This window comes from Thunnus maccoyii, chromosome 2, assembly GCF_910596095.1.
Source record: "Thunnus maccoyii chromosome 2, fThuMac1.1, whole genome shotgun sequence".
In the NCBI taxonomy this organism is placed as follows: domain Eukaryota; kingdom Metazoa; phylum Chordata; class Actinopteri; order Scombriformes; family Scombridae; genus Thunnus; species Thunnus maccoyii.
In genome coordinates this window covers 23,238,463-23,264,101 of record NC_056534.1, presented here as the reverse complement: position 1 = coordinate 23,264,101, position 25,639 = coordinate 23,238,463, and the positions used below count along the sequence as shown (strand labels likewise).

The window sequence follows — 25,639 nt, the reverse complement described above, 5'->3', positions numbered from 1 at the left end:
AGTCAATGTGAGTGCACATGTGCCAGTGAACACAGCTGCCACACTGAGGGGAGGATATCCCACGCTACCTCTGCAAGAGAGTGAGAGAATAAAGACAGAGAAAGAAAGAAAGAAAGAAAGAAAGAAAGAAAGAAAGAAAGAAAGAAAAAGATTAAACAGAAGCAAACTTTCTCCTGTTGAGAAACAGAAGCAGCAGAGAAGAGAACGTGCTGAATCATCACCATATAAATACAGATCATCCACCGGAGGAGGAGAACTTGTGAAGTAAGTGAACATTTTCTCTCAAAATATTGCATAGTTGTCTCCTCCTTATTTTCCACATGTAGACACATCAAGGTGTGCCCTTAAAGCCAGCAGGGAGGATTTGATGAGTTCTGATGCTGTAAGGGATTGCACTCTGAGTCATTCAACAGGTGTGATGTGTCTTTATCTTGTCATCCTTTTTTTAATAAATAACACATGATGAGGAAATGGCCTGGAGATGGCTTTTTTGTAATTCAACTCTGGCCACAAATATTTTCGGATGGGTGAGTGTGATGTCACTTTGACCATTAACGCAACTGGGAAAAGGTATCAGTGTAACATGTGTTCTGGAGAGAGAAAGGCAGGGAGGAATAGAGTTAAACAGGATATGGTGTCTTCACATGCGGTTGTGTTTACTCTGTTCTGAACTGAAACATGGTTTTCATGATTTCGTAAGTGGAACTTTTCCAGTAGAGTTCAAGTGTTGTGACAAATGATGTTTTAAAAAACATCAGCATCCATGTGAGTTACTTTTACATTTTTATTAATCAGTGTCGTTGTGTATTTGTCATTCATAAACATGACCTTGAAATGAAATAACACAAAATCACTATTTTGGAAAAAGGACATTTCCTGTAGGAAGCACCCAGACTGTTTAAAGTAATAATCCTGGATATTCTAATAGAGTTCAATCCAGCATGTCCCAGTGGGCCCCACATACTTGTAGGTTAAGTGATGGGAAGAAGTGTGTATCAGCTCCATATACTGTAGGATCAGTGTGTGTGTGCCCATCAGGGTCAACAATAAGGCAAAGGTATCCACCAGGTCCCTTGTTGTGTTCAATGACAATAAACAGACTCAGGATTTGGCCATGGTGTGCTTTAAAGTGTGTCGGTTACATATCAAAATCTATCTCACCATAAGCTACTATCCATACCAGACCAAATGAGGCTGTAGCAGAAAAAAAAACCTGAGTGCATAGAATTGATCAAGAGTGCATTTCATTGTGTATGAGTTCAACTTTTCATTTGAAACAGGAAGAATGTGTTATTTCACATTTTATAGGAACCTTATGGGTGACAATGGAGCTCAAACTGGTTGCTTAGCACCTTTTTTTTTTACATCCTTCCCTTTTTCCCAGATGGGAGTTGCAATACTGGGACCCAAATGGCCACCACTTATTTAAAAATAAATACTTTGTGTGGCAGAACTTTGTTTTTCCTGACCTGACTGACCCCTAAGTAGGGAACCACTGGAGTAAAATACTGAATCGCATATAAAATAGTTCAAATTAGCTCCACTCCGACCAGCTTCAACAGTAAAATGCTAGTTGTGCATTGCTGCATCTGTATTAACTGGAACTGAAATGATTTTGATCTGTTAATCAATTAGTCAACTGAAAATGAATCTGCAACTAAACACCCAAAATCACAAAATGCATACCGAAGCCGTAAGATGTAAATGATCTCAGAATGATCATTGGTCAGATTCATAGCTGAGTGTTATGAAAATGTATTATACTCTAAGAAAATGCACACTTGCCTCTCATGTACAGTCTGCAGCAATCATGTTTTTTACTGTGAAGCAGCTACAGGAAGTTTTTGGTTGGATTGCACAGCAAAGGAGAATAGATGACAAAAACAGTGAGGGTGTTATGAGGGTAAGACCAGAAAAAAGTGGAAAAAAACTCCAAATATACACACAGTGTACACACACACACATACACAGCTCATTGGATGACGTCTATCTCCACCAAGACTATCACAATTCTCCACAGACTGAATAGTGTTTCCCCTTCAACTCCTGATATTAGAGCATGTGCGTGTGTATGTTTAAGGGAGAGTGAGAGACAGCACTGCTGTTTCTCCAGTCAGCAGGACTCCCATTGCGCAAACATGTGCGTTATACACGTTGAGTCACTATACTTTCTAAAGCTGCACACACGCTCACCATGTAGATTTTAAACTCAGTCCGTCAAATATTTACACACTCATCGCTGAGAAGAACATTGGGTCCATTGATACGTTTTTCAACCTTAATGTTTTCAGTGTGTCCAGGTATTCCTCATGTTGTGGGGACGTAAATCTGTTTACAGAGTCATGTTGTGGGGACTCACCTCTCTTATGGGGACAAAAAGCAAGTCACCTTGATGTAAATCATTAATTTTAGGGTGGAGACTTGGTTTAAAGTCAAGGAAAGTTAAGGACTATGTTAAGGTTAGGGTAAGGGTTAGGGTTAGGCATGTGGTGGTTATGGTACAGGTTAGGAAAAGTCTCTAGGAAATGAATGTAAGTCAATGTAATGTCCTGTGAAGTGATGGAAACATAACATGTGTGTGTGTTTGTGAGAGGGAGAGAGAGAGAGAGAGAGAGAGAGAGAGATCAGTGCATGACACTCGATAGCCACAGCTACAGCAGAAGGTCAAGAGGGGTCAAACTCCCTTTTTGGTCTCATCTTCGTTTCCTTTCAGGATGCATGGCAGCTCACTAATTGACATCACATACGCTACAGCTCTACCTACTTTACCACAGTGTTACTAACAGTGTTGCTGTTTAATGGTGACAAAATTAAATGTATCCTGTGTGGTTTTCATGCAAACACACAGAGCCTACAGAGTCATTCATGCCGCCCACTCCTACTAGCTTTTCTGCCTTTTGCCAGGGCATTGCTATGTTTCTAGTTGCTTTACCACCACCAACTGTTCAACAGTGTAAAATCCAAGGACACCCCCTTTTTTTGGCAGACATAACCAGAAATACCAGTTTAAATTATCATCACATTGGGTGATTTGACACACAGGCCTAGCTAACAACTGATTATCCAGGTTTCCAGTGGTAGCGAGATGTCCTAAAATCATTAACTTGTAACTATTGTTACAAGTTAGCTAACGTTGTACCCATCAAACTAAGTGCTGAGATCCAGGAATGCAGCAATATCGCTAAAAATAAGTCCAACAAGGTAGTCAGACAAACAGACAGGTTTTAAACAAATCCTCAGGTAAGGCAAACTTATTTGGAAGAGGCAAACAGTAAAATAGCTACCCAAACTGTAAACATTCATCACAGTTTCCTATTTCAATTTTGATCCACCATACTTGCCGTATTTGTGAGCACAGGTTTCCTGTGCAACGAGAGATTATTAGCACATTATAGTTCCTCTCACTTTCAGTTTCACCTCCAAATAAAGTGGTAGTACATCTAGCTTAACTGTCGACTTGTTTATAACCAACATGATCATATGAGCATAACTCGTGTTATTAGCCCTGGAGCTGGTTTTAGCAATGATGTCGTATTCAGAGATTTTGCATTCCAAGTACAAAATTATCACAAGTGATGGATCCGATGACCTGAACTACAAAAATAAAACAGTAATTTTCTTTTTAGCACTATGACTTGCATGCACCACACCTGTGAATGTGTTCATGTGTGTCACCACATGATTAAGCCCATTCTACAGTAGTAGAGCAGAAGATAGAAAGTATAGAAATACTTGGACATCTTGGAGGGAATGGGTGAGGAGTTTAGGACTTTGCTCAGGGACACTTTGACAGGACATCTTTCACCATTGCTTGGATTAAACCTGAGGCCTGACGTCTGTCTTTGGATAATTTGTCAAATGCAGCAGAATATCTAAAAAGCAAATATAAGCAAGAAAGGTGAGACAACTAAAATGTTATGTGAATGAGACACTAATATCGAAATTGTGTGGTGCACAGTTAGGAATTGTTCCTAGCTACAATATGCTGGTTTGTGGACTAATTTCCGTCTTGTTTCCTGTTGCTCTGTGTCTCCAGCCGTCATGGCTCCCAGCTTGGACCAGGCGTACAGGAGGAGGTGGTGGATGGCCATCACAGCCATCATAGAGAACCTGCTCTTCTCTGCTGTTTTGCTGGGCTGGGGCTCACTGCTCATCATGCTGAAGAATGAAGGATTCTATTCACACGTTTGTATTGGTGAGACCACCATCCAAACCATCAAACACTTGCTTTCCCTCTTAAAAATAATGGATAACTGTTTTTCATGCTCAGATAGGTTCAAAGGTTCTCGCAGTTTCACCAACACACATTTCTTAACATGGACATTCATAGCATAGATTCTGATCTTATTGATAAAGGCTTTGATACTGTTACAGTGACACAGACAGAATGCTTGAATTTTTTTGCCGTGCAGCAGCATGGCTCAAGGCAATGTCAGACCCACTTTGGCCCAGACTAAAATATTTCAATAACTTCAATAACTGTCAGTTAAGTGAAATGTTTTGGCAACTATTGGATGGATTGTCTTGGAATTTTGTACAGACATTCTTGGTCTCCCAAGGATGAATCCTAATGACTTTCATAATCCTCTGACTTTTCTTCTAGTGCCACAAGCAGGTCAAAGTTTTCACTTAAACAGTGGCATATCTACTTGATGGATTGGCAGAAAATTCTGTACAGGCATTCAGGATTCCCAGATGGTTTATCCTAATACCTTTCATGCTCCATTGACATTTCCTCTAGTGCTACCATGAGACTGACATTTGTCCATTTGAGTGAAATGTCTCACAACAACTATGGATTGCCATGAAATTTGGTATAGACATTCATGCCCACCTCAGGATGAACTGTAATAACTTTGGTGACTTTAACGTCACTTTTCATCTCGCACCATGATCTAGATCTACCACCTGATGTTAGCATTTGGCTCAAAACACTACTGTGCATAAGAATAGCCTCACAGAGCCAGTAGCATGGCTGTGGACTTGTTAAATTTTAAGAATTCTTTTGAAGCAGTATTAGCAAAAAACTCTGAGATGTTGACTTGATGAAGGCAATCTTGTAGCTGATGTTTCTGTTTGAAGAGGCTATGAGTCATCGTTCAAGGACTGATCTATGTATCCTTAATACTGCTTGTTTTAGATATAAATGTAGTACAAAAAGTATCCTGGATGTATCTTTTTTCTTAGTTTTCTGCCAATAAGACTGCTGTTTTTATTCCAGTATTTTGCATCTTGCATTGTCTCTCCCTCAACATTTGCTGTAAACTATTTGTTCATCAAATTAATTCATGTTGAAACTGAAGCTTGTCATAAAAAAACTTTTCTTTCTACTTTCCTCTGACCCAATCCAGAGAACGAGACTGTCAAAACCAACGTGACATCAGTGGAGAGTGGTGAGTGGCGGAGTTGTGTCGAGCAGGAGGAGATACTGAATCTGGGCTTTACCATTGGCTCGTTCCTCTTGAGTGCAGCCACTTTACCCCTGGGGATTTTGATGGACAGATTTGGGCCACGCCCACTGAGGCTCATTGGCAGGTATGAGTGGAGATGACCTCTGACAACTCACATCGTTTCATCATTGTTACACTGATCAAATCATTCATGCATCAGCTCTCAGATATCACTTCATACTTCATTTTATTATTTGATTTTTATCTGAATGTGACACCACACAGAAATGTGTTCTGACATTCTGTGTCTGTATGTATTTCAGTTCTTGTTTTGCAGCCTCCTGCTCAATCATGGCTGTTGCTGCATACAAACCTGAAGGTAAGAAAACCATCCATGCACCATACTTTGAGTCATCATATGCTTGTTTTGATCCAGTGCCGCTACTGTGACAGCCCAATTTCCCCTCTGGGACACTGTGCTTAAAGGAAAATTCAGTTGTTTTACAGGCTGGGTCTTATTTTTGTAGTTCTGCCATCATTCCTATCAGTTGTGATAACATTTCTTTCTATCTTCACTGCTGAGATCCCGGAAATTTTCTCTGATATCAGTCCATCAGGACAAGGGACATACACCCTCAGACAGTCCATGAGTCATTTGGAAGAGAAAATGTAGCCAAATAATAAAATTACCCAATGTCTTTTGTAAACTGGTTCAGCTTTGATCTGCTGAACTGAAGTTGTGCAAGCGCACTGTTTTTCAGTGCAATTAGGCTTTATAACATGACATGTCGTGTGTGCTCATTTTCAGTTAGGAATGGTGGTCGACATTGTAAGAAAAAAACTGAATTTACCTTTAAAGTTTCATTCTAGCTTATTGTATTTTTAATTTCCATGTGTTCCATCAGTGCTGTCTATCCTCATCTTCTTGGCTGTCTCCTTCAATGGCTTTGGAGGAATCTGCCTGACCTTCACCTCACTCACAGTATGATTCCCAATCCCACACATGCACACACATCATAAATGTATTCACAGCTTCACCCGTGCTTAGGAAGGTTACATTGAAAAATAAGCAATTCTATTACAAAATTTCGGTTTGTTGTGGTGGCTGCAGGCCAGGTAAGGTAGGTGCAGTAGGATACAAAGTCCCTATGGTGTGCTCTGGGTCTACACCAGGGTCTCCACCTGGTTGGAGGTGCCTGGAAAACCTAAAGAATTAGGAGACATCCTTATCCACCTCAACCCTCTAGACACACCTAACCATGTGTTAAACTGACTACAAACAAACTTTGAAAAATAGATGAAGATTTGAACACTACATACCTTCTTTTTCTTTGGTCAGTGTTCATGGGAGTTTGATAATACACAACTAGGTGGCCAGATATATGAAAATAAAGGACCTGGCAGAGAAAATGACGCAATAGTTGTGTCATTGCATTCTTCACCTCAAACTTGTTCATTATTTTTATATATCTGGACACCTTGTTGTGTATCATTGCTTAAATGTCAAGCCAAGTTCATCTTTATGCCCTTGTATCAAATACACTGTAACTGGGCTGTAATTGGCAAAAATCGGCACTAAAGGCCCACAAGAGCAACATTTCCCCACCAACAGTCAAAGAAGAAAGAAACCTATGAAGAAGCAAGTCAAAGAGAGACATCATTTATTTTTTAAGGTTTAAAGAAATTAGTTTGTAGAAATACATAATAGAACAATTCATTATAATCCAACAATAGCATTGGAAGCTCACTAATTAATACTGTTATATTTAAAATGGGTAAAATGCATAATATGCACAAACTCGCCAACCCTGCAGTTCCCCTCAACTCTACAGAGTGTTTTACAGTCTTTCAGCTCATTGTTTTGGTTTTACAGCTCACAATTTTACTGTTTTGGTTCACACTTGGAGCTCTCTTCAACCTTGTTTCCAGCTGTTCTGAATAAAAAATGATAAACCCACTGTACGTTACCTGCCCAGCACCAAATTTCACACAGGTGAAATTACCAGTTAGATAATTAGCAATTAACTAGAACCAAATAATTCCCTCAAGAGTTGGTGGAGACCAAAATGGAGCTAAAGGGAGAGTGACTATTGGACTTACATCCATCAGGTGGACACAAACACAGCTCTAAATAAATGCTAATGTTGTTCTATATCTGCTAGATGTGTAAATAAGCACCTGTTTGCTAAAAGGTTCACTATAACAACTTTATAAGGTGATAATATGTCAGTGTTGTCTTGTTCTGCTGCCCCCATAAAAAATCAGCAAAAAAAAAGAAAAAAAAGAACTCAGGTTTAAAGATGTAAACTGCTTCTTTACATCTTCTTTGAGTTCTCCTAATTTTAGTTAGGATTGAAACTGACGACAGCCTGGAGACCTATGTTTACTTTCAGTCCACATTGACATTTTATAATTGATGTTGATGAAACTCAGTACAATGTAAAGATACTTTGTGTCTCAGTGTGAAGGTCATATGTATGTACTGTATGTCTATGTGTGTATGAACTCATGAAGCACAGTAGACAGAATTGTGGGGACAGAGACTTAGGAGAAAGGTCCCTGCTGTCTGGAACCTAGGACATCACAGTGACATGGTACATTGCACATACTGCAAGGTCATCAGGACGCTCCATATACCCACTTTTCCATATTTCCATATGTCAAAGTCAAAACACATATGTGACATCACAGTTTGAGGTGTGGACAGAAGTGCTCCATGCTTCATGGTTTCAACCTGCAGAGAACAGAGTAGCAGCTGTTCGCTGGCCTAACTTAACTTGCTGTAACTAACTTTTTGAAGCCCAGCACATCTACATACAAATTGTGTGGGACATTATATGCGTGGCTGTGGCTGTTTAGCGAGTTGTGTACCTGTGATTATAAGCACATGTTCTTCTGTGTGTTTGTACGTGTGTGGTGTGTGTGTGTATTTTGGAAAGCAGCACATGCTGTTCCACTTGTTCTAAATTCTGCTGCGGCCTCTAAGCCAATCAAAAACCTGGGCAGCCAACACACCCACCCACAGCCCTGTCCCCTGTCAACTATCTCTCTCTCTCTTCCTTCCACTTTCTGACCTAGACCATGTCCTGGGGTTGACATGGTCATTTTGGCCTCACTGCTGTCATTCCTGGTCTGGTGTGTTTGTGTGCGCACGTGTGTGTGTGTGTGTGAGAGAGAGCATGCACATGTTTTTGTTACCTCATTGGGACCTTTTTCTGGTATAAATACCGACCTTGTCAGGACCGGTAGTCCTAATGGGGACCAAAGCCTGGTCCTAATGAGGCAAAGAGTCATTTCTGAGGTCTTGGTTTTGGTTAGGGTTTTGGTTAGGCTGCCCACGATGAATGGAAGTCAATGAAATGTCCGAACAGGGACAGCTGAGATTTAGTGTGTGTGCCCGCCTGTCTGTGTATATATGTGCATGCATACAGTATGTGAGAAAATCTAAGTTGTGTGTGTGTGTGTGTTTGTGTGTATGTGTGTGTGTGTGTGTGCGTGCATGCATGCGTATGTGTCATCTTCTTGTAAGTTCTTGCTTAACTACTCTATGTAAACGGTGTATTTTCCCAGCTAACCTAACTAGCTGCCAACAGATTTGGCGCTCTGTCTACTTTGATAAGGCAGTTTGCACTATAATACACTGAAGGACCAGAGCTGCCAGAGGCATTTTAATCTTCTACACACAATAGCTTCATAAGCCACAAATCACCCATTTCCAGGGATCTAAGCAGGGGTCAATTCTGCCCTTATTACATTTTTAGCAAGACTAAGCAAGACTGCCACTAGCATGGCTGTATGAAGCTCTACTTGGGTATAGCGGTACTTTGAGAACATACTCATAATAACAATGATGACATGCTTATGTTTAGCAGGTATAGTTTTTACATACTAACGCACTAACATTTGTTCAGTTTAGGATGTTAGCATATAAACAGCACTAAACACAAAGTAAAGCCCTGGGTGATGGGAATGCCATTTGTTTTTTGGGGTATTTGGTCATTAATCAAAGTATTGGACAATTTCAAATTTTGACCTGATGATGGCACTAGATAAAAAAAGTTAAGGGATCACCAAAGTTATTACAATTCATCCTGAGGGAGGCATATATGTGTGTACCAAATGTGTGAAAGCTGGCCAGCTTGTGGTGCTAAAGGAAAAGTTAGGGGATCACCAAAGTCGCAGATACTGTGCAGATATTGTAGAAAGCAGGAATTGGCATTTGATAAAAAATATTGACATTGAACATAATTCTGGGTTTTACAGAATCATTCAATATCAACCTTCTTGTCTGGTGACTCAGTTGGACACTGCCATCCCTTCCAGTCTCAAGCTTTCAGCTTTTCTTAAAAACCACCATCAGGAACAGTTTGGTGTCAGGTAACAATAGCTAATAAATCCCCGCTGATTGGATCACTTTGACTGATGATGTCAAAGACCTGCACTGCTTATAAAATGTTGGGTCTGTTTACGTGTTCAAGCAGCATTCCGTTTTGCTATATAATCAGTATTACAAGCAGGACATTTGAAGTGATTTACAACAGAACTTTTATATAAACTTAGCACAAAAAGTAAGGAAATTTGTGTTTGGTAGATTATTATTTATATTATTATACCATTGGAAAGCCTGTTTATTTCCCTTTTAAATGGTGCCACATTTGTAAGGAACATGCATTTGTGGGATGAGCAGCAGAGCTGAGTATGTGGGTTGCGCCCATGAAAAATATGCCAAATTTTCTCTGCCAATGCCAAACAGCTTATTCTGCCATTGACTCTTATTTGGTGTTTGGTGGATTGGCTGATTGAAGTTTGAAGAAACAAGACATATTAGCAATTTAACAATTTATTCATTTAACAAACAGGAGCCTCCGTAGCGTGTGGAAGAACCATATACAGCCACAACAGCCTGGCACCTCCTTCTCATGCTGGTCACCAGCCTATATGATTTATTGCCAAGAAGCATTGTTACAACAAAGAAATAATCTACCAAACACAAATTTCCTTACTTTTTGTGCTAAGTTTACTTAGGATATATATGTCTGTGATCTTTAGTGGATGTGAAGTATGAAGTCTTCTTGCAGCCCAATATTGTTTTGAACTTGATGTCTTTGGTTAACTTCCTCCTTGGTTTTGACAGAGATCTTAAGATTTGTTCTCCAAATTGCCCAGTCTGCCATTTAGGCAGATGGATCCATGTTGTAGGACAGCAGTACTAGAGGGTTAGTCCAAACACAGTTTTGTCATGATCTTACCTATAATCCCTTTTGGAGAATTCTTCTTAGGCAAAGTTGTAGTTAACTAGGACTATATAATTAGGAGCATTTTGGCTCAAGACACAAGACTTCAGATACAAGAGATTTTATATTTCCAAGATATGGAGCAGGTGAAATGAATACATTGTCCTGGTGGCTCTTATGAAAAATGGAGCTCTCATTATGGTAAAAGGTGAGGTCGAGGAAATGAATAGTGTCAGCACTAGAAAAGGAATTGTGTGTGAACTTGAGTTTTGGATGAAAAGCATTTAAATAGTCCAAAGTCCTAGAAAAGTCTGATGGTCTGGTCAGAACAAGGTTAGAACAAGGTTATCATCTACATGATTATTACATGTGGGAAGAACTTCATGTTGATAGTTTTTTTTTTTAAACATATTTGATAAATCTCCCAAACTACTGTGCATGTGCACTTCAGCAGTGCACAAGAATGAAATAAAGAATGATAAGAGGCAGGCTTTGGGAACTGAAGGAAAGAGCAGATGGAACAACTAGTGGAAAGAGAGCCATGGAAAAGGGAGGCCAGATAAGAATGGAAAAACAGAGGTGGGAGCAAAGCTACAACAGCATGGAAACATTGCTGAGGAGAGAGAGAAAGACAGAGCAGAGAGGTTTGACATAAGTTAAACCTTATGACTGTTGACCACTACTGTTGTGTTACCGCTATGACATTAAATGAACTTGAGGACAGCAAACAGACAGAGAGACAGAATCAGAAAAAGGGCAGACCAACAGACAGACATGTGACTGATATTGAGAGCAGACAACTACTTTCACTCAAGGCTGGATTACCAACAGCACAAAGAAGGGCCCCCAGAACCCCATGTCACTTTGAATCAGTTGGGTACTTACCCTTTACAGTTAAGTAGATGAACTGTAAACAGAGAATTTTAACCATTAAACATAAAGTATGTTATCAACAAACATGGGTCCTTGCATTTTTCTGGTACTGTCTTGTAAATAGGCCATTTATAAAGACCTAAATAATTTTTCGTTTATGCATTTACTTTTATTTTATTCCTAAATAAAGTTGTGTTCAAACAAATTACTACAGACTTACTGACGCACAGTGAATCTGGTGCCTTTGCTGTTGTACATAGGGACAGATATGGACTTGTAACAATAAGGTGGCAACCTCATGACAGCAAGAGGGAAAGTTCCTTTGTTTGTTGTATTTGGCTGAACAATAAGAAAAAGTTGAAAAAAGAAAATAGTGTGTGCAACCACTTAATGGGAATAGGTCCAAGGACGGGCACCTATAGTAGTTTGCTTTCCTGCGCAGTTGAGGTGCTTGTAGTGTGTACACTCTGCGTGGTCACAAATTTTTGGCTGCAAGGTTCCACACCCCTTTGTTGACGTCAACCCAGACATGGCTAGAGGATGAAACTTAGCCCTAAGTTCAAGAGCTCATAGTGTAGCACAGATCAATTTCTCAATACCTATGTCATGAATTAAAGTGCCTCCAACTCTGATTGGACAGATCAGATTTGTTGTTTCTAAAAGGATAATACACAAACAGACAGTCAGACTGGGCAGATAAACAGACTGACCAGTAAGAGGAAGGGCAGACAGAGAGAGCTCATTTGTTTGCTTACACAATGTTTGACAATAGCACAGTTTATGTAAATGTAATTTTGATCACTTATCTCACCCTCAGTATTGATTTCAGAGTAGAGAGGAATCATATTTTACATCCACACCATTGACTGAAAGTAAATGATATTACTTCTGTCTCCTTGTCTCCAAGCAGTATGATTTTGAACAACCTCTGTTTCCAGCTGGGACTAGTAGAGTAAATATCTTGCTTACTGCAATATAAATCTATTTTTTAATTTTAATAGATTTCAGACAGAAAAAATAAGAGAACAAATATGCATACACACCAAACCACACAGTTTTAACTTAACAACATACCCATTGGGGCACATCTGTAATATTAACCCAGAGGTCAAAAAAGAATTTCCAGTTAACACAATCAAACACGACTTTGTTTGAACCTGGTTCCTTTATCCAATGGGTATAGAATATGTCAGAGTTGACCCTTTGAGATAACACAGAGGGCAAAAACACACAAGCAGAGCATGCAATATTCCCTTAATCACAGCATTCAAACTTAAATATGTGTCACACTGTCCATGAACCAAAGCAGACTCTTTAGCCTGCAGTCCTGAGAAGGGTATCAACCTACAGTGTTTACAGAGGTGGCACACCACTGTGATCGTTAAACTGTCAATAATAAAATAGGAAAAACAACACTGTAATACACCACCAGTATTACTGCCAAGATGGCTGAGAAGTGATTTTTAAAATGTAATTTCTGAAATTTTGTGATAAACTTTACAGAGATAAAGGAACACTTTTTTAATGCTGAACACTATACTTACTGTAAGAAAGCCACCCTCTCCCAACCAGATTAATGTCACCACAGCTGTTACTGAAATACAACTATGTAGCTGTTATTGTGGTTATAAATCTGTCTCAGCTTTTCAGTCTGTTGCTGTTTCTTCCAATGACCTCTCAGGCTAAAATGGCTGCTTAGTTAAAAGCAAGCCTATGTAACTGCCACATTGTTTCTCATACAAAGGGAAAGCATACATTTATAGGCAATAAAACACAACTTCCTTATCCTTAATTTAATACAGGCCTTACTTTTTGTTTGGTTTTTGCCACTAGAATACAATAGAACACAACTTTATAGAGGGCTGAAGCCACTAGCCTATGTGATGCAGTGCAATCTCTTTCTTTCATTGGTCTTTCTAAATAAATGTGAGCATGTTCCTGGAGTTAATGTTCCATATTCTAAGACAACTGCAGCAGTTACTATCACAAGTTGAAACCTTCAGGATTTTAACAAAGTTAAACAAAGACAGAGCACAGAAAAAACTACAGGCCCCATGAAAAAACTAAAAGCAAGGCAGCACGGGTATTTACATCATTGTAACTTTGTTTTGTCCATATCCATAAAACTCCTTAATGCTTTTAAAGTAATTACTGCTGTCTAATAACTTCTAATTCTCTGTCATGCTGTTAATAGGCTCACAAGTCTCTAACGCTTCGCTCAACTAGAGACTGAGGACAATCTCTCAGCTTTCACTGTTAAAACTGGCTGGAAACAATTAGGGAGTTTAAAAAAACAGCATTGCAGAACCAATCCAAAGTCTTTAGGGTGGCCCTTCATATCAAGGTAATGACATGCAGTTCACTATGGAGGAGAATCTGAGGAGAATGGGGGGAGGGATTCATTTCTGTAAGGTGTATCCTTTACAAAATGTAAGGGGTGTAGATTTGTAAGCAGCCATTCTCCGCCATTCAAGCACTTACTGTGCGTTTAGTAATCTCCAGACAATCGGTAGGCGGGGAGATCTCAGTCTGATATTGCAAGACTATGCTGTTTATACAGACCAAGTCCCCAAGAGCAGTGCTGAGCTGTGAAGCCAATTTGACATAGTGACCAAATTGTGTAATTACAACTTCCAGGTCCTAAGTCTAGTCTAGAAGAGCTGCACAATTAAATCATTTTATCCCCATGAGCAGAGAGCCAACCGGAAGTTAGCCGGCTTGGCCAGTGGAAGTCTCTAGTGCATCTTTTTTGACTTCATCAGTGGCGCATAAGCAACTTTTGCATGAAGTGGAATGAACTGGGCGCCATCTTTCATTCCGGAATCCAGTTCTCCTTACAACATCCATGATACAGACATGTTTGACCTAGCCGTGACCCCTCGCTCATGGACACATGTCATGTGTCAATCTTGATGTTTAGCCCACGAACGTCTAGGGCCTAGACGTTCGTGGGCTAAACATTTGGCTTCTCAGTCCGGACCTCAGTCCACATCCAGACTGAACAGCAAATCAATCCGGTGGGCCAGTTGCTCTGTGAGCAGCCCATTATACAAAAACAAGAGTGAGAGATGCATTGTCGGCCCACTTCGAGTTTGTACTCCCCAATCATTCCAGACCTCTGACCTTGAAGAAAAATCAAATGCAGACCTTTAAGTAATAAGTTTGAGAACCCCTGGATGGGAAATGGTGTCCATTAAAGGTCACTAAAAACATAAATATTGAATTAAAAAAATGATATTAGATGAAACATATGAAGCAAGCTACACAACATGTTATTGAGAAAGTCTCTGTTGCAAAGATGGATTTTTAGTTATTAGCATAGTTACAAAATGTCAGTGGGATTTTGAAGTAGATTTTCTTTCTGGATAATCTGTGTGCTTTCATTTAATTTTAATGATCCTATTGCCTTGTCTCATGCTGGTTGTAATGAACAGTGCCTCTAGAGACAATTTAGAAACTATGGAGTTCATGCTGGTGTGGGAACTACTGCTGGTGACACTCTAGAATAGAAATCATCAGTCATCCAAAAATCTGATATGAGCAGTGAGGTTAAACTGAGCAGGAAGGCCTGTACTGTGAACTGAGCCACGTGCAGTGAGTGTGATTGGCAGTGCTCCAGCTGTGTCTATAGTTAGAGTAAAAGTCTGTGGACACACACACTCCATATGTGTGTGTGTGTGTTAGTTTAACCTCCACCCCTCAATTGAAAAGCTTGTATTTATAAGAGTCAGTATCACCACCTGCTGGTTAAATTATTAAATTGCACTTTAATAAGTGGTTAAGTTTAGTTGTTTGCTCAGACCAGCTTTGTAATTAATTTATTTTAGCAGGTTTTACAGTATCTGTTGTTTTATACAAATGCCCGAAAAAGCTGAAAGGTCAGACCGAAAAACACATTAATCAAAGATAGTAAATTTAGTATAAGTAGAAGCCAGATGCTTTTTTTCTAATTTTCTTATTCCATGCATGTTTAAATTATTGATTTAATATGATAGATATTTTCTTTCTCTCTTTTTCATCTAGCTGCCTAACATGTTTGGGAATATACGATCAACCGTCCTTTCCCTGATGATAGGCTCCTACGCTTCTTCAGCAGTCACCTTCCCTGCCGTCAAGGTACTCATACACACACACACACACACACACACACAAACATGCGCACACACACACACACACATTTATTTCTCTTTTCCCATTTCTCCATCTCTGTTTCTCACTCTTTACCTGTCTTCTTCCCAAATGCTCCTTTTCCTCCTGGTCTTAATGCCCTTCTCCAGTTGATTTATGACATTGGCGTGTCGTTCCGGATCATCATGTGGGTTTGGTCTGGAATGGCCTGCATGGTCTTCCTCAATTGCTTCCTAAACTGGCCTGCTGAATCCTTCCCTGCACCTGAAGACATCAGATACAAGTCAGTATAAATATTCTATCACATTACATTTCCAAATCATTGTACATGTGAGAACACAAACACACTCTTTCATCCCTGAACAAAACCTGTAATGAGTTGTAGGACCACTCAACATTGGGATTAAAACTAAACATTCAAATGATATGATATGATATATTTAAACATCCAGCAGACACAGAGCAACAATATCATTAATTTGGAGTAGTGTTTGTGTCCACCTGATGAATCTAAGTCCAATATTCATTCTCCCTTTTAGCTCTAATTTGCTCTTCACCAACTCCTGAAAGAAACTCTTTAGCTGCTAAAAGCTCCACTATGTTCTCCAGCTAGTTGCTTTGTCTGTCTGCTGTTTGGTGCTGAGCAGGTAGTGTACAATGAGTTTATCAGAGCTTTTCACTGTTAACAGTGGCCTGCTGCTGCTGAAAATGAAGTTGATGAGGTGAGATGAGGTGAGTCTGAGCCAAGATTAAAGCTGTAGGCCATTAAACCAAAACAATGAGCTGTAAGACTCTAAAACACCATAAAACCAAATATTAAAAGTTTCAACTTTAGCGCCCCCAGTGGCGACAACAAGAAAGACACAATGAACACACTGCCCAAGCTTTCTCTCTAATTGTATCATTTTTCCACAAATACAAACTTAAGTCATCAGATTAATCCAAAAGATGAAATAATCACATTACACAAAGTGACTTTAGACAATTTAGAAAAAGGATGTTCAGGCATTTATGTGGTAATGATGTTACATTGGTGTACACTAAGAGGTCAAAAACTAGAGCTGTGTCTCAAATCACATACTTCTGTGAGTACACTTTCATGTAGTACACTGTGTACACTATGTACTTACTGGCGTAGTGCACAAATTTTGACAGGGTAGTGTTGTCTCAAATCAAACACAGCTGTTGTGCACTTACCGGAAATTACGATCACAAATTAGCATTAGCTAGCATTAGCATTCGCACTATCAAATCATTACAGACTGCTAAATTAACCCAAAAGACATACTGATGGCTTATATCCGACAACAGTATAGTGGCGCTTAGTGCTAAAAACACATGTATAACTTACATTTGTATAATGTGGCGATGTTCACGGTAGCTACAACGTACCTGGCCGCCATTTCCAGCTTGAAAAGTGGTCCCTCTCCTTCTGCTACGTAGCCAAGATGGCGACCATTGAGGGCGAGAGGTGTCCATAGTTCCACACTCAACTTTTTGATCGTTTTGAGTGCACCATCCGGGTACTCAGTGCACTGCATTTTTTCAAACTTCTCAGTGTGAACACACTTATGCACTCAAAATGTTAAGTGTAAGAACAGAAGTATGCGATTTGAGACACAGCATAGGTCTTGGTAATGGCAATGGCTTATATTGAAGGAAAGATGACTGTTCACTAAGCTCTAAATATTTTATTATATAACAGAAGTTGGTCTGAATATTCACAGTCAATCAGGTCAAGTTTTCATGTGAACACAAGAAATATCAAAATCTAATAAGCAGATTTGTCATGAAATTTACAAGACATGTTCATTCTGGAGTTATTTTAGATTCTTATCATACATTCAATCTCTTACTCCTCTCTCTGCAGTAAAAAGGCGAAGCTGAAAGGGGTTGCTACAGAGCACAAGATGGCTTCGGACAGGTACATCACCCATGTGACCGTCATGGAAGACATGATGGGAACCATGCAGCCAGAGCCTGATCAGCCAGCCTCCCAAAACACAGCCCAGGGTGAGGAATGTGTAGAATTATTGGATGACACACACAAATTTAGGCATAAAAATGTTTATCAAATGACTAAAGTGATTATTAAATGGGTGGCAAAGAACAAACTGCTGTTAAATGCTAACAAAACGTCATGTCTTATTGCACTGAAGTGGGCAGCCACTGTGATGTAAATAGTTTGAACTAGAGAGCATAAAGACTGAAATACACCTACCAACACCTTTAAAGCCCACTAATTAACATGTTGTATCTCACAAATAGAAATGTAAAAACATCAATTTGTGGTTTTAGAGGAGCAGTTAATCTGCCCCCCAGCACTTCTGCGTAGTATCTTGGCTGATCACCTGGCAACCTAACTGTGACAAGACTGCTTGAGGTTACTGCGCCCGGATGTTGTTTGCCAATTGTTTAGATGAAACAAACTAGCTATAATGTGTTAATGAGTGATTATTGAGTATTTAGAGTTGCTGGTGGTATATTTGAAAGAGCTAGGCTAGCTGTGTCCATTTGCTTCCAGCTAGGAGCTAGGCTAACTGTCTCTCACCTATAGCGCCATAATTAATGCACAGAAATGAAAGTAGATTCAATCTTCTCATCTAACTCTCAATGCAAAACACGTATTTTCAAAAATGTCAAACTACTAAACTACAAACATTCTTAAACTTGCATTGCAGTTCAATCCTAGTTCTTCATATTCCACATGATAAGCTAATAATAAGGTAATAATTGTATCTATTACATATCTATGTGTTATGTAACAGTCAGTACCTGTTACTACAGACACATATTATGTGCTACTCAGCTGCTTACTTTACAACAAAATCTAACAGATAACTCTAAATCCTTTCTACCAGTGAGAATATGAATACCAGTTCAAAACAAGTGATCTACAATTAGTAGATTCAACCATGAAATTTTTGTCAACATCGATGTATTTTGTATGCACATGTATTACTATTGTATGTATTGTATTGTATGTATGACTATTTTTTTACAGCAAAGCTCTTCTTTTAGTTTCATTAGTCTTATCTGTCTCACACTGTCCCTCTTCAAACTGGTTCTTAGTGCTGCTGGGAGTGAATAACTACACAGTGATTTCGATTTCAGGCTGAAAAAACAAACAGTTTCTTTACTGTGCACTCTGGTAATGTTCCATGGAAGTGAACTCCCAGTCAACTGTAACAACTGCAGATTCCCACAGGAGTTTCACCACCAGCTGAACTAAAGACTACTTTCACACACACCATCTCTCTCTCTCTCTCTCTCGCTCTCTTCTCCTTCAGGCTCAGTGCCACTCTCTCACTCTGTGTGCTCTCCCATATTCCTGTGGAGTGTCATAACCATGGCGATGACACAGCTAAGGCTTATCTTCTTCATGGGTGCCATGAACAAAATGCTGGAGTTCCTGGTGACCCATGGTGACCCAAACCGTAAGAACAGTAGAACCTACATACAACCAGACATCCACGCTTTTAATCATCCACATAAAAAAGTAAATCTGAAGCAGTTAGAATTATTTTACACTGACAAAATCTGGGTCAAAAATGACTGATGGGTGTTGATGTTGCCACTAATGTTTTGTACTACATACAACAAACATTTCATATAAGAGTGGTAATCCATCTGTGGTGATCACTGACCTGCAGATGTTGCCTCTTTCAGCATCAGAAGAGCTGCAGAACGAGGTGGAGGAACAAGGTGAGAGTCCTCATGTTAACATATGACTGCCATGCACTGAGCTGGAGTTACTAAAGTGTTTTGACTGATGATGGCTGGAAATGAGAAATTATTATTAAAACAGATTTATAATAAGTATAAAAAAGGCAGTAATTGTATTGAAAATTACAATAAAGCGATTTTAGCTTACCTGTATGAGTCAGATTTGGAGTGTTACCCAAAGATAAATCATCTTTTTTTGTTATGATATATTATTCATCAGTGGGACAATAAGCAGCACCATAGCTATGATTGAGGACACTGAGGTTATAATGTAATGTAATTTGGGGATCTGGAGGGAGTTTACTATCTACAGTTAAACGCATAAACATTTTTTTTGGCTGACGTCAGTATTTTTAGACCCAATGTGTTTCCAGCACAATCCAATATATCTCCATCAGAATTTTATTCAGCAGCATGGAGAGGGCTTTGAAACACCATATTGGGAAATGAAACATTAACAGGTTGGATGTATGTAGATGTATGTAGAGGATGTATGTCTCCTATTTACTTCCCTCCATGCATGACTGTTGACTTCACTCTCTTATCTCTGCATGTCCTCCCCAGTTGGCTTCTACTCATCCATCTTCGGTACACTGCAGCTGCTGTGTCTGCTGACCTGTCCTATGATTGGCTACATCATGGACTGGAGGATGAAGGAGTGTGAAGAGGAAAAAGCGACCACACACATAGAAAAGAGGTATGAAGAGGGTTTGGATTTAGGATTAGGCATTGCACTACTAAATTTATACATTGTTGTACAGCAGACCAAACCAGATGTTTAATATATATGTGAGGGTTCCTTTCCTTGACTGTACTGTAAAAGATGAGGGACAAAATCCAGTCCTCTTGGTAATAGCAGTGTCATACTCCTGTATCTTGGACTTTGTAACATCCATATCTCTTCTTTAGCTGTACGTTTCTTTTGACATTTGGTATTTGTTCCCTTCAGCCAATCAGATCCCCCAAAGAGAGACAGAAAGGTCCAGAAACTGACCAATGCCCTGAGAGCTTTCACCTTCACCAACCTCCTATTGGTCACTTTTGGAGTAATTTCCTTGATTGACAACATGCCCATACAGGTTAGAAAAATGCTGTACAGGGATATCTACACAAGCGACAAGATTCAATACATGCTAATACAATATGAAGAATACACAGAGATAAAGAAACACACAGCAACACTTTCGATTAAACATTTCTATATCTGTCCTCTGTCTGTTTGTCCTCACTTATCTATCAGGTGGTTTCATTTGTTCTGCATACCATGGTCAGAGGATTCATCCACTCCTGTTGTGGAGGTCTCTATGCTGCTGTGTGAGTACCACCACTGACAGCTTTACAGCTCCGCAAATCAATATCTCTATATTGACAATGGATCAAAAGACTACATGCGATCTGAAAGGTGACGCTTTTAGTGACAAACACACAGCCCTGTGTTCCCTCAGCTCTGTGGATCTTTTTTGCCTTTTTTAGCTCATTGTTTTGGTTTTACGGCCTGCATTGTAACTGTTTTGGCTCAATCTCAAAGCTTCATCAACCACGTTTCCAGCAGCAGCAGGCAGCTGTTTTACATGATTGTTATGTTTACAGCTCAATGCGCTGCCCCCCCCCAGCGGCCAACAAAATAAATTAATGGATGTTTAAATTTTTAATGGGCAAGTAAATCACATATAGATATAAAACACTAGATGTGACATGTCATGATGACATGCCATTCTGGGTCCAGTTTTAAACTTGCTGTAATTGGATCCTATGGTGAAAGAGCCTTATGTTGATTTTATAATCCTTGTATTTTTCTACCAATACATCAATACTGTTTTTTATTAAAAGTAATGAGTGTAAAACAACTGGGCCTGTCTGGAATGAACCAAAAAAACAAAGATTCTGGTAGAATTTGATTATTATAGCTCAAATCATGCTTTCAATCATAAATATAATCTCATTATTGCGCATTTATATTGCAGACAATGATTTTATTTTTTCAATTTTGCCTGAACTTTACATGTAATGTTAAGGACTGTTTTTGGTATTCTGAACGGTTAATATACTACATTAAGCAATATATTTTATGTAGAAATCCTAAATAAAATTCAGTATTATGGCCTATATTGGCAGACAGTTACAATCAGAAACACAAGAGAGAAACACACCTATTCTGATACATTAATATGGCAATATGCAAGATATATTTCTTTCTCTCTCTCTCTCTCTCTCTCTCTCTCTCTCACACACACACACACACACACACACACACACACACAGCTAACATTAAAACAATTTTGCTGGTTATAGCTTATCTGTTTAGCTAACAGATCAGATAAAGTTACCTAGTTCACTAACTTTTTGTAATTTTAGTAGACCCAGTTGTAAAAAATAAATTTCTCATCTACTCTATACTGACATGTACAGTATATTCATATTTTATTCTATTTTTGTTTCGATGGTGACAAAACTGTAGAATTCGTACATGTTCATCCTGTTGTACTAAGTTTCTATATTTTTACTGTGAATGACAGATGTGGATGAAGACAACGGTCTTATTTCTGATTATTGTTAATAATTTCTCCTATCCTGCTCTAGTTATCCATCCAACCACTTTGGGACCCTGACAGGCATGCAATCAATGATCAGCGCTGCATTCGCCTTGCTCCAACAGCCACTGTTTATGGTGATGTTGGGACCCCTCAAGGGAGATCCTTACTGGGTAGGGAGCACACACGCACATACACACACAATCAAAGAGAAGACAAGAGTGTGCAAATACATGCAACAGGTCTCATACAGGTTGTAGCATGCACTGACATGTCTCTCCTTACAACAGATCAATTTGAGCCTTCTCATCTTCTCCCTGGCTGGCTTCCTGTTGCCAGGCTATCTGTTCCATCACCGTAGAAACCTGATCCGGGCAAACGCAGAGCGTGACAGGTTGGCTGCCAGCCAATCAGCTAAAGAGAATGCACCTCTAACCCAATCAAACAACGGAACTGCTGAGAGCCACGCCAATGGCCATGCAGCGAATGGATACACACCAAATGGACATACTGCTTAGATGACTGATGGGAGTGAAATGACCAATTCATATGACTTATTTTTTAATGGTCGTTCCATCGTTTATGAATACTCTGAAGATGCAACCTCACTTTGGTTAGGAAACTATGACCTGTTGCAAAAACAAAGCAAAACAAAACATATATATTGAACGAGTTTTCTTTAATCAGTGTCATTAAAGTTGGGGTATCAGAAATGGCATAAACAAATAAAACAAAAAGCTTATAGCCAGTAATAGTGCCATGTGTTAGCAGGGTTTGCAATGGAATAGGAAGTTACATCTGTAACTGTAATGTCAGGCTTCTCATTTGGAAAATACTATTTGATTTTTCACTAGATTTCATCATGTGATCATTTAAAAACAACATGTAAGGGTGGCTCACTGCATCAGTGGATAGCGCTGTCACTTCACAGAAGGAAAGCCAGCCATGCTTCTTCCTGTGTGGACTTCAAATGTTGTTCCCCTGTTTATGGGGCTTGCCTTCTCCCCTAACTCCCTACTCCCTATAAGTGAGAATATGTGTACATGTGATGGACCAGTGAACTGCATGCTGGGAAAGGCTCTGTTGCCTAACACTTGAACCCTAGCAATAAGTGAAAAACAAACATAAAAAATCATGGACCATACCAGTGTTAAGATAGATAGATACTTTATTAATCCCAATGGAAAACTACAGAATTACAGCAGCCAAGTCACACATGAATCACAAAACAAAAACAACAGAAGGACGCAACATTTAACAGGTAAATAAGAAAATAGAATGATAAAACAGATAAAGTCTGAACTAAAATTAAAAACTAGGACCATACTGTAAATATAATCAATGACAATGCCTGGTAATACTCTGTACATGGATAGTGCAAGTCTAGTAGACACTGTTGAGTGTTGGGAATAACTATACAGTGAATCTATATATACATACACAGTTATGTATAAGTATATAAAAAGTAATAGGAATGTATGTAAAAGTATTTCGTATACATGAATGTATGTTTCTGCATGTTTTATCTTGTTTACTATTAACCATATACAGTAGCTGTACTTGGAGTATTTCCAGCCATTTTTCAAAGTGTAATATAGCTTTTTAGATTACTGAATGTGGTTCCTTTAAGTAAAGTAAACAAAACTGCAAGCTTGTAATGCTTACAGTTATGGGTACTATTTGTTATCTTTACATTGCGAGATAATTTAAATATGTTTTTAACAGTTTGAGATTAATTACTGTTAGTTACAGAAATGTAATTTTTGATCATAAAAAAATTAGACAATAATGACAATGTTTGATAAATTTTAGTAATATTTAAGTTGTGTTGTTATACTAATGCTTCCATATTTGACATAGCAAACATGGCATACTGGCTAGTAAATAAGTAAAAGTTAGCAACTACAAGCTGAATGCAGCTACTAGCATGAAAGCAACAAGCAATGCGTTAGGATAATCACAAACAATCCCCCTGTGTGTATTAAAGGAATAGTTAGACATTTTGGGAAATTTGCTAATTTGCTTCTTGCCAAGATTTCAATAAGAGGATTGATACCACTCTCATGTCTGCGTGCTAGTTTGGAGGTAGAGCTGGGAGGCCTTTAGCTTATTTTAGCGTAGCTAAAAATCCACCTATCAGCACCTCTAAAGTGAGTTTGTTTAAGCTGTATACAAACATAAATGTAAAGACAACAAGTTGTGGTTTTAGGGAGAGTCACTGACACTACCAAACCCACAAATGCCACTATCCACAGTGCTGGCTGTGTTTAAGTATAAAATTGACAATTTTGGTAATTAAAGCAAATGAAGGAAGGATGAAAATTAAGCAAAATGCTTATTGAGGGTGGTGCATTATGCAATCTTTCTTAATTATTTGAAACTGTCTACGTACCTATGGTGCCATAACAACACTTCTATAGCAGTTTGTTACATTGATAGTCATGTAGCAAACAACTTTCTCTCTGTGGTATTTGGATTTGATTCTTTACTATAAATGTGACTCAATCAGCTGACTTTATTTAAAAGTAATTTAAAGGTTTTAAAGGTTTTTCTCCTGAGCTTAACATTAGTTTATCTTTTTTAGGCTTGCAGCTGTGCATCCTGCTTTTTTCTGTCAGTGTGGTAATAATGTTAGCATCTTGTTGCTGGTGGTTCTTCTTTACTGCACTTGATCTTGAAATGGCTTAATATGACATCACAATATAGAGATATTTCTAGCCAATCACATCTGTGTTCAGACCAGTGTTTCCTAGGAGGACAAAAAAGAGGGGGGGGGCGGGGGGGGAGTTGATGTCACAGGTACTTCCACCTGCAACTTAAAGAACAGATCTTTCCCACTCTTATGGACATAACGTAACCAGCTGATAAGAATTTGGGTGCAGGTTCCATAAGTAATTTCATTTTGATTCATTAGAATGTCATTTTACAGTCCAACAGATGACTGCAACTACAATTACTCCTCCTCACCTCTCCTAAAGGTTTTCTGAGATTCTGTGCAGGCACAGACTTGTTTGGAGCAAAAGCGAAAATTAATTATCATGAATAAAATCTAGTCACTTAGGAAAATGTATAAAATACAGTAAAGGCAATTCAAGAAGTACTTGAATTTAGCAAAGACAAGTGAGCCATGAGGAGTAAAGATTTGAAACTGTTTTGTTGTGAATGCCTGCAGGCTGAGAGCACAACATGGCTTCTAGTAAAATCTGTTTGTGAACAGAGACCTTGTACAGTGTTAATAGAAAAATGTGACAATAGTTCATAAGATCCATGAGATTTATTCAGTGATTACAAAATGATGTGTAAAATAGCTGCAATGTGTTTGTGTGTGTGACATAATCTGCATGCTTTGGGAGGGACCCCCATAAAGTGCAATCTGCTGATGTTCAAGTGTCTTGATACAAAGGCAGCATGTGCACAAATAAGGGAAAGACCTTATTTGAACATGTTTTTTGTTACATGTACCTGCTCATCTAAGTAAGTAATGCAATCCGATACAGTAGCACTAGCCACATGAATCATTCTGACACATGCTTCAGAAAGACAGTATTTATTGCATGTCCATTGTATTGGATCGCATCACATTGCACAAGGGTTTCTTTTATTTTGTCCACCCAATTTATGTTATTATTGCATTGTTTATCAGTGGTAACTACGGCCTGCTGGTCACAGCAGAATCAATTGTCACAGCATTCATTGTCACTCATTTTAGTGATGACGAGGGAGCAAAAGATTGACAAATAAAGTCAAATACCACAAA

At 38.9% G+C, this 25,639-nt stretch overlaps 1 protein-coding gene across 1 annotated transcript; it reads left to right on the top strand.

Annotated features, from left to right (window-relative positions):
• slc43a1b (solute carrier family 43 member 1b) lies at positions 1-25,639 on the top strand. Its single transcript, XM_042423827.1, has 15 exons — positions 1-264; positions 4,037-4,195; positions 5,352-5,535; positions 5,714-5,769; positions 6,296-6,372; positions 15,521-15,613; positions 15,775-15,908; positions 17,496-17,638; positions 18,916-19,062; positions 19,295-19,330; positions 19,916-20,048; positions 20,301-20,430; positions 20,592-20,665; positions 21,932-22,055; positions 22,173-25,639. The coding sequence occupies exons 2-15, from the start codon at positions 4,042-4,044 to the stop codon at positions 22,398-22,400; spliced, it is 1,713 nt and encodes a 570-aa protein (XP_042279761.1). The 5' UTR covers positions 1-264; positions 4,037-4,041; the 3' UTR covers positions 22,401-25,639.

Coding starts and splice junctions, on each gene's coding strand:
- slc43a1b (XM_042423827.1), top strand. CDS start 4,042: ATGGCTCCCAGCTTGGACCAGGCGTACAGGAGGAGGTGGTGGATGGCC. Junction 5,536..5,713: donor CCACTGAGGCTCATTGGCAG/GTATGAGTGGAG, acceptor TATGTATTTCAG/TTCTTGTTTTGCAGCCTCCT. Junction 20,049..20,300: donor ACCACACACATAGAAAAGAG/GTATGAAGAGGG, acceptor TGTTCCCTTCAG/CCAATCAGATCCCCCAAAGA.